The 20,414-nt window shown below is 36.2% G+C and overlaps 1 protein-coding gene across 1 annotated transcript in view; it reads right to left on the bottom strand.

Moving 5' to 3' along the window:
- Positions 1-9,902, bottom strand: part of map1sa (microtubule-associated protein 1Sa) — a 42,259-nt gene extending 32,357 nt beyond the window's left edge. Inside the window, exon 1 of the mRNA XM_049465650.1 lies at positions 9,715-9,902. Coding sequence (XP_049321607.1) covers positions 9,715-9,871 — 157 coding nt within the window. The 5' untranslated portion in view covers positions 9,872-9,902. The remainder of the gene's footprint in view (positions 1-9,714) is intronic.
- Between the last annotated feature and the right edge of the window lie 10,512 nt (positions 9,903-20,414).

The raw sequence follows: 20,414 nt of genomic DNA, 5'->3' as shown, positions 1-20,414 counted from the left end.
ATGTGACCTGCCGATTTTTAGGGCCGATATGCTATCGTATTATATTTATTTGGCATGCTTAAAATCATACTAGTAAGAGGAGGCACAACAGTTGTAAACTTCACACAATTTATTGAAAATAAGGTTAGCATTTTATAGTGACTTTAATGTTACTATATCACTATATGTTAATAAAAAAATATTAATTTTATTTAGATTGTATTATCCATAACATTTTATTTTATTCATTATATAACATATGTTCTATATACACTATATATTCATGTTTATAGTAGAAATATTATGTTGGCTATTATATAAAATTTACTGTAGGGGCCTACTAATTAACAAATGTATGACTTGTTGCAGTCTGTTAGTCTATTAATTATTCATTTTAATATGTTTAACAGAGTGCAAGAAGACTTCCATAATGTGACAACTTTAGATAGTTACTCCAAAACGGCAAAGCTAATTTCTTCTTCAACTCCATGCAGTTGAAAACGAATGGACATGGGAGGACAATGTTATAAAATGTTCACATTAGGGCTGCAGTTATTATTTTACAAAAATGGGTGACGTTTAAATTAAGAATAAAATTATAAATAATGCAAAAACAGACAGGTGCTGTAATTTAAATATAGCTTTATCTGTTTTTTTTTCTTCTTCAAATGAGCTCCTTAGCCAGAGAAACGCGTCTCATCAGCTGTACTGGAGGTTCGGTGCGTGAGCGGAAAATGAGTTGAGAAAGCTGAAGAGCGCGGACTTTATAGGTTCAGGATAAAATGAGCTTTTATCAGAAAAGTCTGGAGGGGGTTCTAAAGTAGAACCCGACAAAACAGAAAATTCTGCTCATCGTTTCATTTAATATCTAACAGCGCAAACCGCTTTAAACGGGTGAGTTTTACAGCAGAACAGCAGGAGGCGGCATGATTTAATGTCTGTTTGTAGTGAAGGAAAAAGAGATGTTTTATTTTAACTCCATTATTTTAGAAACTATTTGTTTTATTAATTCGTTTACAATAAAGCTTATTTATATACAGTGTTGGGAGTAACGGCGTTAAAACTAACGGCGTTACTAACGCCGTTACTTTTTTTCAGTAACGAGTAATCTAACTAATTACTATGACTGTAACTATAACGCCGTTACTATTTCCGACACCCCGTTACTGCACGTTACTTTAGCAGCTCTATGAACTTTTTTTTTTTATTTCGCTTTGCCCTGGTTAACCCCTCCTCTGTCCGGTGAACTTGAGCTTCTGGCCGCTGTGCCTGTGGTTTGGCGTGGTGAAGTGAGGCACAATTGTGACGATTTGCGTGCTCTAATCAATTCAGTGATTGCCGTGGACAACCCAAGTTCCGAATTAAGGACGTTAAGCTCTTTTTAGCTGCTCCGGTTTTTGTGCTGCTTTCTATTTTAGAGCTTAGATTCTCTGCCCGAATCCCACCTGACCTGAGGACCGACCCGAAATCAGGCTCCTATTTTTATTTTATATAAAGCTCTGGTGTGATAATTACAACGTTGCTAAGTAACCAATTATTATTGTTCACTAAAGCGAACGAAATAGCGAAAATTGAAAGTGAAAAACATTTGTGTTAACTGAATCTAATAAAAACGGTAATTAAAAGGAAAAACATAACTATCTCGAACTGTATTTTGTGTTTATAAAACTAACTAAAACGAACTGAAATTACTGATAGAATACCCTCATTTTTGTGTTTAATTTATTTATAAGCGCTGTTGTACAGCGGGAGTTGTTGTGCCGAGCGCGCGGCACTCGTGGTCCGTTAGTCCGTTAGACGCGTTTTTCCGCTTTTTTCAGTATTACAAGTTTTAGTAATTTTCTTTGGTTGTGTGGAGAATTTCGTTTTATTTTTTTGAAATTCGTTAGATTATATTTTTGTCAACATTTTGGGTTTATTTTCGTTTGTTATTTTTTGTTATTTTTCTGAAATTTTCGTTTCTGAAGAAGAGACGTCAGTTATTTTATACTAGAGCTTATAGATAGGGCTTGCCTTGCATAGTCAGGGCGCATTCCAAATGCACTCCTGCCATCAACGCTAAGCATAGTTTCGTTTGGAGAGAAATGCTACAACATGCAGTTGAAATTCTATTCTTTTTCAGTAAATGAAGCAACATCACAGATTACTAATCATGAGAGAAAATATAGACTTTGGGACACTGGATTGTAAAAATGGATGCCTTACCCGTTGAAAGTCTTGCTCACTCTTGAAACCTTGCTCTGCGTTCCAAGTAGCTGCCCGCAGATGTGCCGGATTAAAATCGGCGCGGCCAAATAAGAAAATCGGCCGATGCCGATTGATAAAAAAATAACAAAAATCGGCCGATTAAATCGGCTGGCCGATCGATCGGTCGGCCTCTAATCTGTCCACTGATTGTCTGTTTGTCTTTTTACATCTGCACATCCATCCATGTGTTTGTCTATCTTGCTGCCCGTTTCTTTCCGTTTCTGTCCATTTGACTGACCATCCTTTTGTTTGGTCATCCTTCAAACCATTTTTCTTGGTCCTTCTGTTTATTCACCTGTTCACTCCGTCATCGATCCCTCGTTTGTCCATCTCTAATCTAATCAACTATCTGTCTGTCTTTTTTGCATTTATTCATACAACCATTGTTTTTCTTCCTTCTTTTTTCTACACCTACATTATTCATTTTTTCCCCTATAAGCTCCACTCAGTATAGGAGCACTTTGTAGATTTATAATGACAAACTTTAGCCTTGTATCTTTTTTTTGCAAACTTTATTATCCTTTTTTCACCATGTTCTTCAATTCGTCACAGAGTAGGCATTATTTGAGTGGTGGGTCATTCTCAACACTGCAGTGACTGTGGCATGATGGTGGTGTTAGTGCATGTTGTGTTGGTACGAGTGAATCAGACACAGCAGTGCTGCTGGAGTTCTTTAACACTCCATGTCTGCACTACTTCTTTTTGTAATTATAGAACTACAAAAAGTGCTATATGATCAGTGTAGGGTGTAAGAAAAAGGAGGTGGTCAATTTTTTTATTGATATTGCTTGTGCTTTGATTTACTTCAGGGTGGACTAGAATTTATCCACAAACAGTATTTGTGCTGCTGATTTACTGTGCATCCCTAGATATTTTGCAGATTAGTTTCCATTTATGAATAGTAAAATGACATGTTTTTAAGACAAGAGCATTTGCATACCACTGTTTATAAATTAAATTAAAAATATTTTCCATGATTTGTGAAGGAATCATATAAAAGCCTCACAAACTCCAGGCAGCAGTCACTAATCTTTGCCGAGGTTAATCTTCACAAGGCTCTGTATTCAAGGTTATTTGCTTTTCAAGGTCAGTAGTGTTTAAACGAATACAAAAGATACACACAGCTGGGCTAATGCTAGCAGGCTACGCTGGCTGACCCCTCTGTGGCATCTGCTTTCATCAGAGCCACCCTGTCTTTTGCAAATCGTAAGCCTTGGCATTCCGGGCGTGTAATTTTCTTCAGAATAAAATCATAATAAAACTGAAGATGTGAGCATCTCACGCGCCTTCTTGTTTAAGTCTTTCAGGCTCCACTTAAAGGCCAGACCAAAACCTCACCAGTCGCTTACAGAGGCAAACTCAGACATGTGTCTGTTCAGAGAAAAAAAAAGGAAAACACGGTCAGCACGACAAAGAGGATGTTTAATATCAGTCACATGTCCCTGGAGAGCAGTAGCTGATAGAGACGGTGGAAATCAGAGAGGAACACATGCTGGAGATGTCTGAGGAAGGAATGGGGGTGGAATGGCTGTGAATAGCACTGAAATCTGAAAAACACCAGAGCTGAACAGAGCTGGAGCTGCAGAGCTGCAACTGCTTCAAACACTGCTGCTTCCTCTTTACACGCATACAGCTGGACTTTGGCCTGATAAACGCAGTGGAAGGTGAGGCGCCTGCAGACTGCACTTAAGTATAGCATGTGAGTGCAGACGCAGCTAAAGCCAGAAATAGTACAATAATAAATCAAAAATATGATACTAAACTCTGTGATTAAGGGCAAATCTTCCATAAGATAAAGTAAGATAAAGACAGCCTACGGACTGAAAAGTAGAATAAATGAAATGATGGATGGAAGGACAAACAGTTGGACATATAAACAAATGGACAGAAGAATTAATTAACACAATGGTAAACACAATGGATAAAAGAATGAGCAAACTAAGATTGGGTTAACTAAAATTATTTGATTAATTAAATTACGTTTTTTTTTTTAATAAATGGGATTATTAAGATCGAACATACCTTTACATATAGAAGCTGGCAGAGTAAATCTCAATAGATAGACATTTGCTTCTGTCAGAAACCGGTAGGACTGTAAGGACTCTTATAAGGCAGTGATTTACATATTTCACACTTTTGCTTAACTGAAATAATTAAAAGTAGGTTATGTTTACAAAGTGTTCAATATAAAAGCTGCATTAAGGTTGGAGGAGGCTTCTTACTATTAAAGAAAACAAAAGCTTGTTCATCACATTAAGCTGTGCAGTTTGTTTCCAAATGAAAAACCTGAAGTTGTAAGAACTAAAAATATAAATCGTAATTGAGAATCGCTCATATATTTGATTTTTTTCCTTCTTTTTTTAGGGGTTAAATTATACGTTAATTGTGGGCCGAAGCAGATGCCTGATACTGTTCTTGTGCATATTGAACAAATCTTTTTTATATAAATAATATTTCTAATTTTAACCCATTTTTCCCTAATTTGGAAGGCCAACTTCCACAGCCACTCACTAGGAACAATAGAAAGTCTAGCACATGCCTCCTCCAATACATTACTTTGAATTCAACTCTGACAGTGTCAGCTGACCAATCACAAGTGCAGCTATAGGGCCATAATTTTTTTTGTTACAATTCTAGAGAGAGGCTCTGACATCAGAGGCACTGACATCAGAGGCACTGACATCAGAGGCACTGACATCAGAGGCACTGACATCAGAGGCACTGACATCAGAGGCACTGACATCAGAGGCACTGACATCACAAGCTCTGACATCACAAGCTCTGACATCACAAGCTCTGACATCACAAGCTCTGACAGGCTCCATGCAGAAGCATCAGCTGGTCTTATATTATACTAAAGCAACATTACAACATTAATATAACATGTATTTTAGGAGAGTTATATATGTAGCAATGAGTCCAATCGCATATACACAGGGCTAGCATGACTGCAGCTTTTCATTCTAAACAACCAGCAGCACACCTGACTCTACTTGTTTAAATAGTTTATCAGTCTTCAAACAGCTGAGGACATGTGCTCCTGTTTGGCTGGAATGAAAACCTGCAGCCACACCAGCTCATTCAGCATTCAGCACTTCTGGAGTTCAGTTGCTCCAGTGCTAAAGCTAAAACAAGCCTAAACAAACCTCAGAGACTAAACAACCAAACATGTCGGGAATGAACTCCATTTGTGGAAAGGGAGAAAACTGGACAACATGAATTTTTCACTGAACTAAAGCTCTCAACAGAGCATCAGTTCACTAAATCAGCAAGTCTGCCTGGTCTCAGCCATACTAAAACTTTCAGAAAAGTCCACAGGCTAAAGCAATTTCCATTGCAAGGGATAAACTAGTCCGATTATAATGGAATAAATTGACTTGAAACGAATATGCACCATTACACATGAATACAATAAAATAATACATCAATACAGATCCAGTGTATTATTAAAACATACGCCTGTCACGATAACAATTTTTGCAAACAATATTTTGTCCAAGAAATGATTGCGATAAACGATATTGTTGACATTTTTAGACCACTAATTGGGCACTAATAAAATGATAACATAATATCATAACAATGGAATTAACCCTTATAAAGACAATAAACTTTCCATTGCTGTTCACGCACCTAATTTTGGAACCGTACCTAATTTTGCGAAGTGAGGAGACAGGGGAACCACACCCCACACCATGATTTGCAGCCCCGGTCTGTCCCAGCTGGCCTGCGTTGAACCAGAATAAAGACCCCGCATGGTGATGATGAATGGAAGGCTGAGGCAACACGAACCTAAGAGACAGTAAAGTTAAGCAACTAGAGCCGCACTGGGCCGTTATTATATTTCTTTAAGTTAGTTTTGGGTGTTGATGGAGGGCATTTTTCCTAATAAAGGTGTGTTTTGAGTGCATTTTTTAAGTGCCAACACAATGGACGATATCACGATTATTAAAATGATTGAAGTCATGTCAATTTACTGAATGATAAGTCGATAATGTAGTAATTGTGACAGGCCTATTAGAACAGCAAATGAAATGTTGTGTAGATATTATTATATATCATGCATGCTGAATGCAATAAGTCACGCTGAATCAAGTTGGTTGTGCATTACTTTTCCCACCACAGCAAAGAAAGCCACGATGAGGGTGTTTACCACAGGGGAAGAAGACATTCGGCTGAATATAGAGCGTGTTTTCGTTTTCACTCTCCTCAGATCAGCCAGGCTGAAGTAAATGACCTGCATTATTTATACTCAGTACAGCACGCAGGGTTCACTCTCACACAAACACACACACTCTTGCTCTCTAGCTCAGCATCTCACCCTGCTCTAATTAAGTCTGACATTAAAGGAAACCCCTCAGTTCAGGGTGTTTCAGGTAATACCCTTCATGGAACCTGCCTATACAAAAACTCACTGACAGCAAAAATCCAACTACAGAAGGTTTACAGGTCAGTTAAGGGCATATCTTGTCATATCTTGTATTTCTTCAGTGCATCCTAGCATTTGAATGCAGCACTACTGGTTCTTTTTCCTTTTTCTCTTATCTGTTGTGATAAGATGTCAGAAAACATAAATATTGTGACAAGTCGCCTCTTATCTTCAGATATTTATGCCATATCAAAATCACCCTATGATAATGTATCAGCACGCTTAATAACAGTAGATATACTATCAAATAATCACTAGGAAATATTATCAGCCAAATTAAAATTCTGTCCAATATGATTATTTTAGGCAACTCTCAGCCAAAACATGCTGTCTTTTCTTCAATGATCAACTACTATGCTACAGCATCTCCAAAAATTAGAATATCATTGAAAAGTTATTTTATTTCAGTAATTCAGTTCAAAATGTGAAACTTGTATATTATATAGATGCATTACACACAGAATGATCAATTTTAAGCGTTTATTTATTGTACTGTTAATGATTATGGCTTACAATAAAAATACAAAAATCAGAATACTATTTAAGACCAACTGGTACCTTTGGCAGTTTGGGCAGTGTGCCAAATCCTGCTGGAAAATGAAATCCGTTATCAGCAAAGGGAAGCATGAAGTGCTGTAAGATTTTCCGGGAAAACACTGCACTGTCTTTAAACTTGACATAACACAGTGGACCAACACCAGCAGATGACATGTCTCTCCAAACCATCACTGACCATCACTAAATTTTGCATTTAATTTGGAAATCAAGGGACCAGTGTCTGGAGGAAAAGTGAAGAGACACACAGTCCAAGCTGCTTGAGGTCTAGTGTGAAGTTTCCAAAATCAGTGACGGTTTGGAGAGACATGCCAGCAGACAGCAAATATATGTGCAATTACTGCAAACAAAGCAGAGCAATGTAAAGAAGAGTAAAGTATGAGTATTATGTACCTAGTAAACTCTTTAAAACCTATTAAAAAGTAGGCTGCAGTTGTAACCAAGGCTCAGTACAAACTCACAGCTTCCCACTGTTAAATATGGGTTTGTGGTGACCTTCATGAGCACTCATCTTGTAAATATGATATTTGCACCATGCCCTGAAGACATCATCATAGCATAAAATAATACTGTTTTTGTTTTGGATGACACAGATTCCTATTACACATTAGCCACACGGCTACAGCACAAAACTAAGCAGAAAACACCAAAATGTATTATTTAGAACAAAGTGGGACAACTGTAGATTTATTTTTGTGTGAAAGACAAACACTCATATGATGCTAACATCATGTGAGGGTGACATCAGATTTGTGGAGGCCTGAAGGCCAAAATGTCCTCAACCAATGTCCTCAAAAAGCAATTAACATTGGACGACCCATTTAGTGATTTCATGAGCCTTTGGGAACATTATTACTGGAACAACAACCAGAACATCACCAAAACAGACCATAAAATAGGCACTATTACTATTAAACCATAAGAGATCAGAAAATCCTAATGTAACAAAACATTTGCTCTCCATATCAGTTCAGAACTGGTTAAATGAAACATAAAACATAAGTTAAAAAGTATTAATTGTTAAAATGGTTTAAACAGACCTGTAAAGGCAAATAATGCTCTTTTAAATGATCTAGTTTTATCTCCAAATAACAGAACTAAATAAGCACTTCACATTCCGAAAATAAAGTCAGATGAACAAACACAGATTTACACACTGTCCTGTAGTGATGCTCTCAGGATGTTCAGTATATGTCACTTAGGAACATTAACATGAGTTAAAGTGAAGGACAGAGAGCTGTAAGAAACTTGACACCGCTTTTAAAGGGTCCTTTATGCATGATTTTTAGGGTTAATCATGTGCACTTTGAGTAAAATTACTTCAATATCTGACTGGAACTAATAAACACAAGTAGTGGTGTGTCATATTGTACCATATGCAATAATATTGCCAACATTTTTTTTTTTTAAACATAGTAAACAATATTATATCCTGAAATATCATGCCATATCTCATCAGGGTGCTACCTTTTTGGCTGTTTTTAGCAAAAGATTAATTCACACTGTTCTAATATATATCTAATAGAGACAGATTATATCTGGCCTGTATCATTCATTTTACTTCAGTCCTGGATATATAGAGAGATTTGGAGTGCATTATTAGTATCATTACATTCTGGACTCATTGATTCTGTTAAAAATCTGATAAAATTCTTGTATTTTTTTAATATCTCAGTTAGGGGTGTGCCATATCATATATTATGCAATAATAAAATTTAATTTTAGTAGTGTATTCTTGCAATTTTTTTTTTTTTTTTTTGTCATATCGCTAAGAGTATCGCTATCGTAAAAATAAAATAAAAACTAAAAAATAAATATTGTGATATTATTTTAGGGCCAAATCGCCCACCGCTAAACTAAGTTTAATATGAATTGGCAATTACTTATTATATTACTATATTGAATAAACCATTTATCAACATATACCCTGTAGGCCCACATCACTAAACTATAGCTGTATAATACATGCATATAGGATTTTACTCTAATACAGACTTCAAAAACAACAAACAAATTAAGCTTGTTTTTTTACTTTTCATCCATCCATCCATCCATGCATGATTTATCCTACTAGCTAACCTACTAATGTTTATTGTTCCAATGTTTTGTTTATGTAAGTTAGGTTATCCAAACAATAAACTTTCAACCCATGTTTAGAGTGAGGAAGTGTAACTAAGCTTGTAAAAGTCTTGTGGGAAAAAAATAGAAGTTAAAGCTTAGTTAGTTAGTTAAGTAAAGTGACAAAACTTAAAAAAGTTATTCGCCAGCTTTGTTTTCAAATTAAGCAGTCCACCTTAAATGGTCCAGGAATTGTACTGAACTGATGCATCATTTAAGGTGGACTGGACAATTCTATATTGAAGCAGTGAACTTCAGCATCGTAAACAGTAATGTAAAGCTAGTTAGGAGTAAAAGCTGAAGACTGAGCACAGTAAGGGCGGGCTGCCTCTTCATCCTCCTCCTCATCCATACAGCAACATTTCAGCTCAAATAAACAACTTTACCTCGCTCAATCTCCTCCACCAGGTACTCCACAAACCCCGCGGCGCTGTGCTCCCCGACCACCACCAGCAAAGAGTATTTGAGGCTGCTGAAGCCCGGGTGGGCTTTCTTTTCGCTCTCCATACTCTCCTCCACTCGCTCGCTCCGCTGCGTCGCCATGTTGCAAAGTTTTAGTCCAACGAGGCTAGCCGGGCACGCCCACACGGCGGCGTTGCCAAGGTGATTGACGTTCGCTTCGGCCAACCGGTGATCAGAAAGGGTGTTCCCGGGCTCTTGCTGCCTCTCACTGCCCGAAGGCTTCGTAAGTTCCTACCGAGGCGTGACTGTGTAGAATGTAAGCACGACGTGATTTGTGTCAGTGGAGGATGTTAAGTAGGATTTTACTGAGTAAAGGGCCACTAAGGGGCCACAATATTAACAGAGAGGGCGAGTATTATTTCACCATTCAAAAAGTTTTACACAAAAAATAAAACCTGCAATTAAAATTTTAAGAATCATTCCTCTTTTTAAGCTGTTTAAGGTGTGGAATATGGAGCTAAATGTAAAATGGTGTAGTAAAACATGATAAAAATACTTATCTTTGATGAATAGCACACCTCCGTTCTCCCACAGCATTCCGAGATGACATAGACATATATATACATAGACTTATATACATAGACTCATATATATACAGGGCTCTCTGGATGCTAGCAAGGAGGTGTGGAGCCACTTTGAGCCCGGATAACGGTGGACAAAGTGATTTATTGGGGCAAATCCCAATCCTGGAACACTGCCGGAGAGTGTGCCATTCATCAAAGGTAAGTACAGTTTACTACACCAAAAGTCTATTTTACACTGGAGTTCTCCTTTAAAACCTACTCAGTTTCTCAGCACGTTACAATATTCTATTAAAACTACCCAACCCAACATTGATTCAACCATAACATCAACGATGATTCCATGCCAGCTTGGTATATTCTATTTGAACTGCATTCTAATGCAGTTCATTATCAGCATTTAAAAAATGTAACCGTGAAGGAAACCAAGAGGAAAAAGTGTTTCAATGCCGCAAATGCAAAAAAAAAAAAAAAGAAAAAAAATAGAGCTGTTAATGCGTTAACACATGCAGTAATCCGGAAACTTTAATGCATACGTTTTTAACGCGAATTAATCATGTGACGAGTTTATAAGCCATTTTTTTCTCTCTCTTTCTCTCTCTCTCTCACTTACACACACACAGCTGATGGTACGTTTTCTCTTTTAAGTTGTTGAAGGTGTGGAATATGGAGTTAAACTAATGTTCATTTTCTCCATTAAAACTCTACTTAGTTACTCAGCATGTTACAATACTCTATTAGAACTATATTCTAGTTGAACTGCGTTCTAATACGGTTCATTATCAGCATGTAAAAAAATCATTAGAATTTTATCCAATATAATATTGTCGTGTTTAATTATTCACAATTATAAAACTTCGGTTAATAAATGGTATTTTTTTTTACTCAAGACGTTGGCGCCCTCGTGCGTTGGATATGTGGTGGCACTCCTCTTTTTGTATGTGAGTACGGTTCTGCACATTTTAGTACACTAATAATGTTTATTCACAAACCTTTACACCATGTAAATAAACACAATTATAAACACAAATTACACCACATGCCACTTAAAAAAAAACATTTGCACACAGTCATGGCACCATGTACAGCAGTTTACAAGTATAACCTGTTAAAAACACCACATTTATTTGTTTGTTTGTCATATATTATGCCCTAACAGAAAGGAACAGAAACCACTGAAAGCCCAATATTAACATAACATTAATATTGTGATGAGTGTATATAGACTTTTGTACATGATTTCACTAGATGGCAGCACAGGAAAAGATTTACAATATTAATAAAAATGAGCAGCAGAGAGCATTTGAGAGTTTTAGGAATGTTCCTAGAATGTTTTTATTATTAATTTCTATTCATTTTAATTGCAGTTAATGTGTAATTTCACAAACATATGATGATCAACATTGTTAACAAGCGCTAATGTTATATAGGTACTTACCAGACACAGTGAGGAGAGCTATTATAGCCTGAAAGGCAACTTGTGAAAACTGATATTGGTAGCTAACACTGGTCTTGGCGGAAGAGATTAGAGCAGATTCATTTTACAGGGAATTGTAATTGTGTCTGGTAACAATAAATATGCTACAGAAACAAGGGGCGCACAGCATCTGACTCCTTAAAAAATTCCCACAGAGTAAATGATTAGTCTGTATACTGATAATGATAATGTGCATCTACAGTAATATGTATTGTAATGTATAGTTGTACAGCACTTTTCACATAACCCTGCTCAAAAAGCTGGGTTCAGAGCACAGGGTCAGTAATGTTGTACAATACCATGACTGAGCAATAAGGGTTAGGGGCCTTACTTGAGGGCCAAACAGTGTCAGCTCAGTGGAGTTGGGTATAGAACCCAAACTCTTTATGCTCAATTCAGCTCCAATTAGGATTAGATATATTGTTTTTGTTACTGTTTATGTAAAAGACTGGCCATTTTTTGACCAGCTCACAATTACAACAGTTATAAATGGCTGTATCCAAACTAAAGTAAACTGTTTATGGGCCATTCCACTGAATGAGTGCCACTTTTGTTGTGTGACTCCAAATACCATCTATGCTTTAAAAATATTTTTACTAATAAATCCAGAATATTTAAGTAAAAATACACATTTAACCTGTATCCATGGGTTTCACTCATTCCTGTTACTCTAACACATTACCCATAAGCTGGTTCTTCTGAAGATCATGGAAAGACTAAAAATAAGGTTCCTCGTTTATTTTTCTGTATATTTGATCTTATTGTAACTATGACTGAGGAGGTCAGTCTCAACACTCACTCCTGTTACCTAAATTAATTCTTAGATCTTGTTTGTTTATTTTTAAAATACAAATTTTGGGAAAATCACTAGAACGTGCTCAATGTCATCATGCTATTAGCACAGCCGCCATTTAGCTATTTTTCATGTTTTTGCTAATTCTATGCAAAAAAAAACGTATTCCTGTTACTTTCAGTCCTGTTACTGAAAACATAAAAAGTAACAGGAATGAGTGCCAGTAACAGGAGTGCTTTTAAACATGTTTTTTTTTAATGTCATATACGTTTTATTTCGCTTAAAAATGATTTTGAAACGTTAAATATGTGTTATTAGATTCAGAATTTAAAAAAAAAGCTACAAAAATAAGTTTAATTTTGGAAGAGTTACAACAAGCAAATGACACCCATTCAGTGGAATGGTCCTTATATAAACTTTTAAGTGTACAGAGAATTAGTTTTTTTTTGTATAAAAAGTGCCCTAGTATTATGTTCATTTATGAAGCATTGCACAAGCAGCTGCAGGTCTGCTGTGGGAACAATAAATGATTGAGAAGTCTCTGAGCGCTGAAGGTATGGAGGTCCGACAGAATAGAGCCAACCGATCCTTAAAAAGCTCCATTCAGTGAGCTTTCGGCAGCCGGCCGGGCTGTCAGCGAGCCACAGCCTGCCACTCCAGCGGGCACGGATCAGCCCTCAGCCCCATTTATCATGCCACCTTGAGCGCACAATGCCCAGCATTCAGCTGCATTCAGCTACATGCGCACCGATGACAAGAGCAGCCGGGCTGTCTGTCCCATACAGATTAAAGATTTCCTTTTTATTTATTTAATAATGTCGTTTTTTATTCATTTCAGAAACTGTACCAGCTTCAGTCTTTTTGTTGGCTTTTTGTGTCTTATACAAGATTTTAATTATAATAATTATAATCATATCAGTTATATCAATTTTACACCATCCTTGGTGGTCTGGACTTAAAACGTAGGACTTATGACCAATAAAAATAACATGTGTAAAAGATGCTGCAAATCATATTCTGGACCGAAGAAGGTGGTGAGTGGAATTAACTAAAACAGAAATGTTTCAGTTTGTTTGCAGTGTAAAAACACTTACAGGAAGTCAGGCTACACATCAAATGTAACACTGTGCTAGATAAAATATGGTCCCACTCACTATAGTGTTAAAATAACTCTACCACAAGAGTTAATTCTACAACGTAGGGAGTCATATATTAACTCTCATCAGTGTTAATATATTATACCCCACAGGGTAAAACAAATCTCAAAAGTTTTTTTTTTTTTAAGTTTGAATTTATTTTTGTACATTTTCTGAACTTCACCCAAAACGATATACCAGAGAATCTATAAAACGTTACAAAATGTGAGCTATACCCCAGAATAAATGACTTTTTATCCTATCCAAGCTTTATTTAGAACAAGAGAGACCATCAGTAAAAAGCAGCCAAACAAAGCAGTGGTTCTCCCATAACACCGCCATGTTTTTAAATCTGAGCGCTGGAACTCTGAGCTGGTGAAATGCATCATGGGATTGCCTTCGCCGTGAAGGATACATCTCACGCTGCCTTCAGAATTGGGGTAAAATAAGGCAGCTGCCCAGGTAGGCAGCACATGCTACCTTCCGAATGGGACAGTCCTTTTCTCGGGAGCGCGCCTATGCTGCCTGCAAATGCTGCCTAGTTGGGCAGCTCCCTTCAGATTGGACCGCAGCTAATAACTCTTGGACGGAGACCCTTATCCACCATCCAACTAGTGCTGTGCGATAAATATTGTGGGGATCCCTATCGTTTCTACAGTAACTTCATCAATTATTCATGCAAATATATAAAGTAGGGTACGATAAATGTATTGTCATGGTCACCTTGCATAAACCCGGTTTATGTAAGTGATAATAAAGTAATCTTTGCAAAAGCTCCAAGCTGAACAATGGAGACGCATTGTTCTTTTGAAAAAATTAGCTACTGCATCTACCTCATCTGTTTGATTTGATTTGATACATATGTATATATTGCTGCACTAAAAGATGGTAATTCTCATTTGTGAAAGTTGGGTTTAATGTCACTTTGAAATAAAGTTGGAAAAAAGTAAGAAATTATATTATTTTGTCATATTTTTTGAAGAATAACTGAAAACATACTTAAATGTGGTATATCATGATATATATCGTTATCGTGATATAAAAAATTCCATATTGTGATGTATGATTTTTCCCATATCGCCCAGCACTACATCCAACCCAACACCAAGAGGGTGAATAAAGCGCCACCAGGGGAACCACCACAACTTAATCCTATTTACCATACCAAGCACACCAAGACACACACACATATACACACACACACAAACATGCATAATAACCCAATGTACTATAATGTACTATAATAATCTGATGTACTATTACGTATATTATTTGTAACAACACAAAGGGTTATTAGACTTATTAAGATTTATTATAAGGACCAATATGTATTATAACCTTGTCCTCAGATATTAATGAAATGATGCAAGCTTGCTGCTGACATTTAGTCTTTATTGCTCCCAACTGACATGTGTCTGGTGTCTGATGGTTGCTTCTTCAGTTTGTACACTGGGAGGAGTGTATTGGATGGTGGGTAAATATCATTGGCCGTAAGGTGTGGTTATTTATCTTTGAAGGGAGTCCATTAACACACAAAGCTTCCAGATTAGACATCTGGATTAGACAACTTTTACTGACTTAAGGGATGTCTTTATGGATAGCTGGTTAAACATGGGTATAGGTCAGGCCTGAGCTTGGGCTTAAACTATAGATGTCCCAATATATCTTTCCCCAAGTCCAAGCTCACGTCTGACCTACCCATGTTTAATAAATATGCTCTAAATTCATTTAGGTGACAATGTCGTTATTTAATAAAATTTAATTTATTCTAATTTAAAAGAAAATAAAACATCTAGATGAACCTCATGCTTTTCCAGTGTTGATCTAAATCTTCTATCAGCTATAAATTCTATAAGTACAAGACATTTCATTACTGTGTTTTAATCTGGCTGTCACTGCTAAGTGCTGTAAAAAAAAAAAAGCTGGTAATTTTTTTTATTATCTTTCTGTAATTTTGTTCTCTGAAGAAAATCTGTATAAGTAGAATACGAGAATTTCCTGTATTTTAACAGCTTTTAACTGAGGATTTTAAGGAAACTGATATCAAAAAAGTTTTGTTTTTTAAAAAATAAATACATATTCTATATTCTTATAAAAAATCTGTTATTATGTGGATATATCACTGTTAAGATATAGTTTATCACTGAAAAATATAATCATGTTAATTTTTCTGTCTGTAACAAAACAGAGATGTCCTTTTATATATTGGAATTTCTGCATTTTGTATACTATGGAGTATTCCCATGATGTTTGGGATTTGTATTTAGTTGAGAGTAAATTTTTTTTTGCTTTCTACTTTCTATCTATTATATGTTCTAAAAGAGGTTTGTTGAGGTTGGATGGATGTTTTTGGTAGTTTTAAATAATCACCATTTTGATTAAAGTTGAGTTTAGGATTTTGGGGGCGTGTCGGTATGAGTCATTTCTATTTTAAACAGCCCCAACCCCTTAAGAACAGCCTGTTCTTTTTCTGAAAGAGCTGAGTGCTGTTCAAGCTTTTCTGTTGAAACTATTTATTTTACACTACCTGGCCAACAAAGCAGTGAGTCGCCACAAAAAAAAAAGGTCACACAGTCTAATATTTCATTGCATTGTTTCGATAAGCTTCTGCAATGTCAAAAGATTTATTTTAATCCAGTGTTGCATTAATTTTTTACCAAGATCTTGCAGCATTGATGATGGTCGAGTCTGACTACTGCACAAAGCAGTGCTTCTCCATCCAGCACATCCCAAAGATTCTCAATGAGGTTAAAGTCTGGACTCTGTGGTAAACTCTCTCAGTCCATGTGTGAAAATGATGATCTCATGCTCCCTGAATCACTCTTTCACAATTCCAGACCCATGAATCCTGACATCGCCATCTTAGAATATAGCCGTGCCATCAGGGAAGAAAAAAATCTATTGATGGAATAACCTGGTCTATATTCAGTATATTCAGGTAGTCAGCTGACCTCATTCTTTCAGCACATACTGTTGCTGAACCTAGACCTGACCAACTGCAGCATCAACCCCACATCATTCGCTTAGTTAAATCCAGGTGGCGACTTTTTTTTTTGGCCAGGCAGTGTATATAAAGTACTACAGTATCTGTTTTACAAATCTAGATATTAGAGTTTGCTAAAGTAGTTAACGTAGCTAGCTAATTTAAATTGTTAGACTAGTAGCTACAGTTCAAGTATGCTGTAAGATCGATACTTTTTTAGGTTTTCAGGCTTTGGATAATGGATTTGATTGTAAAATAATAAAAATAAAAATAAAAAATAATAATGTATGTTCAGTTTTAACAGAATTTCCAACATATGTTTTTTCTGTTTTGTAGACAGTATTTATTAGTAAATTTATGGAGAATATGTACTTTTTATAGGGAATAATTGTAAAATAACAGACATTTTCCAGGTAATGAAACTGCTAGCACATTTTTTCTTTTTTTACGGAATGATTTTTTTTAATAGTGTGCCATCAAACCTTCCATTCTCCTGCCTCTCTTCTAATACTGTGTGCTTTTAGACTGCCGGATACTTAACTGAGGCTCAATACTGTATCACCCATAATACTAGCAGAGTATTATACCTTTTTAATGATGCAGCATGAAGCCTGAAGCATGACTCCTACTACACACGCTTGTTATCCTAAACCAGGCAAAAACTTCAGGTCATAAAAGCTCACTGGAAATCCCACGGCATGGATCTGATTACACACAGCCCTAAACAATACGTACAAGAATAGAATACTAATCTACAAGCCCTGTAATTACCTGATTCATTCAAGTGCTTTAGAGTATAAAGAGGCTCCATTCATAACAGCTATTCAGAATAAATCATTGCTATGTTAAGAGCGTAACAGCTTAATGATTTAAATCCACTCAAATGACATTTGCGAAAGCGTCAGAAAGAATGTAATGTATCACGCCTTCCAGTTTCTCTACGTACTTTTCCACTTTCACAAACTCCAGTTCCCAGAATGCACCTCTCGCTTATGTGTCTCATCCAGTCAATCAGCACCAGATTGGCAGATCAGCCTCACCTGTGTTTTGATTACTTTCAGCTGTTTTTCCATGTATATATCGGCCTGTTTGTTTTGCCTTTTGCGAAGTTTTTGCCCTGTTGTTTCAGCTGCATACTAAGTGTTATTTCTTTGATTGTCTGTTTCTGTGTATGACCAGTTCTTAGCTGATTTGCTAATTGCTAATTTCCCTTGGTGTTCTTGGTGTTTTCTGACACTTTTTTCTACCGTTTATCCCTTTTAGTCTGTGTATTTGGCCCAGCTGTTTTGGTTAGGGTTGTCTCTGGTATTTACCTTTGCTTGTACTTTGACTACGTTTGTTGGTTCAGCCCTGTTGATTAAAGTTACTCCTAATTTTTTTCTCACTTCTCAACCAGGCATGTTGGATAGGCTATGTAAGTCTACATTAGTATAATTTAATATAGCTAATAAAATAGCAAGTACACAGCATCTAAATAGGTCCTCAGTTCTTGTGTTCTTACTAACATTCTATTCTTCGTTTTATTCCCCTGTTGTTAATTTGCACAGTCATCTGTGAACTTTGTATTATCTGTTAAATTAGACAATTTTACGCAAACTATAGCTTTAAAGCTATGCATGTATCAGTCAGAGTTGAAATTGTCCCGGAAGATGTGTCAGCACACAGCCATCCAGTGAAACCCAGCTGTTATCACCTCTTGTTTGCCGACATTAAACTACAAAAGCGTTTGAAGCCAGCTTTACAAAGAGCTGTAACAACAACCGGGCTAATTCTGCAGCTCACTTCAAAGTTGGAGATTCTAGCTTAATGCTGTTTGTTTGCAGTTCTCACTTTACTAACCCCCCATCCCTCCCTTTTTAAATGAAAGACATTCATTATTTTTGAGTTTAGTTTTTTTTTAATGCAGGTACAATTTTAAGGTTTGTATTTGTGGGTTCATCAATTAAAAACTGTTACCATTTATTTCTACAAAAATGTTCCACCAACTCTTTACAGTTACAACACCAGCAATGCGTGGAATTTGTTCTGGGGTGACAAAATGATTGCATAGCTCTGTATTGGACTTTAAATTAGCTTTAAAAAGTCCCTATCCTGCAGTTTTATAAGATTTTATTTATTTTTCTTTTTCCATAAATCAAGAACACTGACCTTAAATGAGGCGGGTGTGGCCTGCAGTTATTTAGATGTTGTTCTGGGTTCATTTCTGACCTCCAGGATGAGTGGTCTATGCCCTTTTGGAGTAAGTTTGTTAAGCTGGTCACTCCTGAGAAGGTTCTCCAGTGTTCCATGATTTCTCTATTTGTGAATAAAAAGCCTTAGAAATGACATTTTCATTTTCTAGACTGATATATATGAATGACTTTGTTTTCTTGGATTTCTACAGATAGGGGCATAAAGTACCAGTTGCCATGTTGTCAGACAGTTTATATTTAAATGATTAAACTTGATTCTACTGGTCTGGCAGTGATTAAAAACTGTGATTAACCACATTTTTTGGAAAGCTGAAAGCAAACTCAGCTTTTCAAATAATGTAGTTAATCATAGTTAATTCATTACTTTTTCACACAGGACCAGGTTTGTTTGGATATTTTTGCTTAATAAATAAAATAATTATTTAAAAACTGCTTTTTGTATTTACTCAGGTTATCTTTGTCTGATGTTAAAGTATGTTTGCTAAAAATAGGTTGGAAATCTCTCTGCACGAAAGATTTTTTGTTGGTTCAATGTAAAATCATTACAAAAATCTAGATAATAGTTAATGTAAATTGAAAAATCATGAAAATGAACAAACAATGGCTTTAAAAGTAATGAAAATTCAGTTTTTCTGAACTGGGATCTAGAACATATTCAGCTTGCTGTGTTTTGTGTTGCTACACAGTTTCTTTACTTTCATTTCACTGGAACTACAGTGTAAAAATGTCTTGCTTTTGACCTCTAAGGATTAAACATTAAGTGGCAGGGCACGGAAATAAGGTGGTGAATAATAGGGGACAGCAGGGATGAAGATGAAGGAATTTGTGGTCAATAAGCAATGAAATGTTTTAATGATTAAACTATACAGAGTACAGACTTGTGATTTACTACAACTCGTCACTAATATGAAGAAATTATCCGGACTTTGTTCCGTTCAGGTCTACTGACTCATCCGCTCGGCTCTGACGCAACGACTGCACCTTTTTCCCCTAAAACTCAGCAGAGGAAACAGCTGGCATCGGTTACTTACTCAGTACTTTTAGCCTACTTTTAGCCTAAAGAAATAGTTTTTATTTCTTTAATACAAGAAATCATCAATTAAAAGTGCTTTTTATATTTACTCAACTATCTATGAAAATGCAAATACGTCCACATTCAATATTTTTGAGTTTAGTTTTTTTAATGCAGGTACAATTTTATGGTTTGTATTTGTGGGTTCATCAATTAATGACCATTTAATTCTACCAAAACGTTTCTCCAACTCTTTACAGTTACAGCACCAACAATGCATGGAATTCTTGGATTTTATTTCTTTTTCTTTTTCCTCGAATCAAGAACACTGATCTTAACTGAGGCGGGTATGTCCTGTGGTTCTTAAGATGTTGTTCTGGGTTCATTTCTGACCTCCTGGATGAGTTGTCTGTGCCCTTTTGGAGTATTTTTGTTAAGCCGGTCACTCCTGGGAAGGTTCTCCAGTGTTCCAAAAAAACATTTTTATTTCTGTGACTGATAGACGTCAAT

This window comes from Astyanax mexicanus, chromosome 16, assembly GCF_023375975.1.
Source record: "Astyanax mexicanus isolate ESR-SI-001 chromosome 16, AstMex3_surface, whole genome shotgun sequence".
In the NCBI taxonomy this organism is placed as follows: Eukaryota; Metazoa; Chordata; class Actinopteri; order Characiformes; family Acestrorhamphidae; genus Astyanax; species Astyanax mexicanus.
This window is presented reverse-complemented; position numbering and strand designations above follow the sequence as displayed.